The sequence below is a fragment of the Colletotrichum chrysophilum genome (genome assembly GCF_026319265.1).
Source record: "Colletotrichum chrysophilum strain AFK26 chromosome Unknown scaffold_413, whole genome shotgun sequence".
NCBI lineage: Eukaryota > Fungi > Ascomycota > Sordariomycetes > Glomerellales > Glomerellaceae > Colletotrichum > Colletotrichum chrysophilum.
Genome location: NW_026517700.1, coordinates 1 through 1,069, shown reverse-complemented (window position 1 = coordinate 1,069; position 1,069 = coordinate 1). Strand labels below are relative to the sequence as shown.

The 1,069-nt window shown below is 64.0% G+C and overlaps 1 protein-coding gene across 1 annotated transcript; it reads left to right on the top strand.

The window, feature by feature from the left end:
- Positions 1–687: 687 nt before the first annotated feature.
- On the top strand, positions 688–924 carry COL26b_014474 (uncharacterized protein; the record flags this gene model as incomplete). The annotated part of the gene is made up of 1 exon (XM_053187045.1): positions 688–924. A coding segment is annotated over one exon (237 nt), but the record flags the coding sequence as incomplete, so codon positions are not given.
- Between the last annotated feature and the right edge of the window lie 145 nt (positions 925–1,069).

The window sequence follows — 1,069 nt, the reverse complement described above, 5'->3', positions numbered from 1 at the left end:
ATCAACCCTTGGTACTGGCATGAACCGCCCTCGACCTCCCTGAACCGCCCGCCGTCCTCGCCCGACGGCTCCCATCGCTGACACCAACCCTGCGGCAATCCCCAATGGAAACAACTGCTGAAATTTTCCATCATCCGTCCGTTGAACATCTCCCCCTCCTCCCCTAACTCTGAACGCTCTGCCCTGGCCTGCCACTGGCGGAACTGCCCGGCTTGCTGGCTGGTCTCGAACGCCGCCCTAATCTCTTCGTCGTCTCTGGCTCCATGTCCGTCCCCGTCGTCTGCCCACATCACCTCCGACGCCCTCTGCTGGCATATGTCGCATGCCTCTTCGCCCTCCTCGCATCCTGAACGGTCCACCCGCCCGTCCATGACCTCGTCTAACACGATCCGCCGGCATACCTCTCCCCTGATGTATGTCCTTGTTGACACCTCCCATCCCCCTCCGGCTGCCCTCCCATCTTTTTCTGCCTCCCCTGCCTCCCTCTCCTTCTCTACCTCCTTCTCTACCTCCTTCTCCTCTACGGCTGCCCTGCTACATATAACAACCGACCGGCTTGGCTGCCCATCTCGCCCGGCACGCCCGCTCTCCTGGACGAAATCCCGTAACCGCCGCGGCATGCCCGCGTGGACCACTAACCGCACGTCCGGCACGTCGATGCCTAACCCCAACGCGTTCGTCGCCACGATGACGCCCCGATTGGCGCCGTCGCACCTCCTCCACGCCTCCAACCTCGACGCCTTGTCCTCCGTGCTGCCGATGCTGCTGTGGAACGCTGCGCACCCCAACGCCTCGGCCATCCGCTCGACGCCCTCGATCGTGCTGCTGTACACCACCGCCTTGCCGCGTGGTTTCTGCCGCAACCAATCCCTGACCTCCTGGCAACCGCGCTCCTCGACGGCGCTCAACTCGCCGTCCTCACCTGTTTGACCTGACCCTGACCCTAACCCTGATCTGCCCCGGCGGCCGCGGCTTGCCGCACCACGACCACGACCCCCACCCCCTGACCCTAACGCAACGACAACAACCCCATACTCGATATTCCTCCGCGTCGTCGCCTCGCGGAACA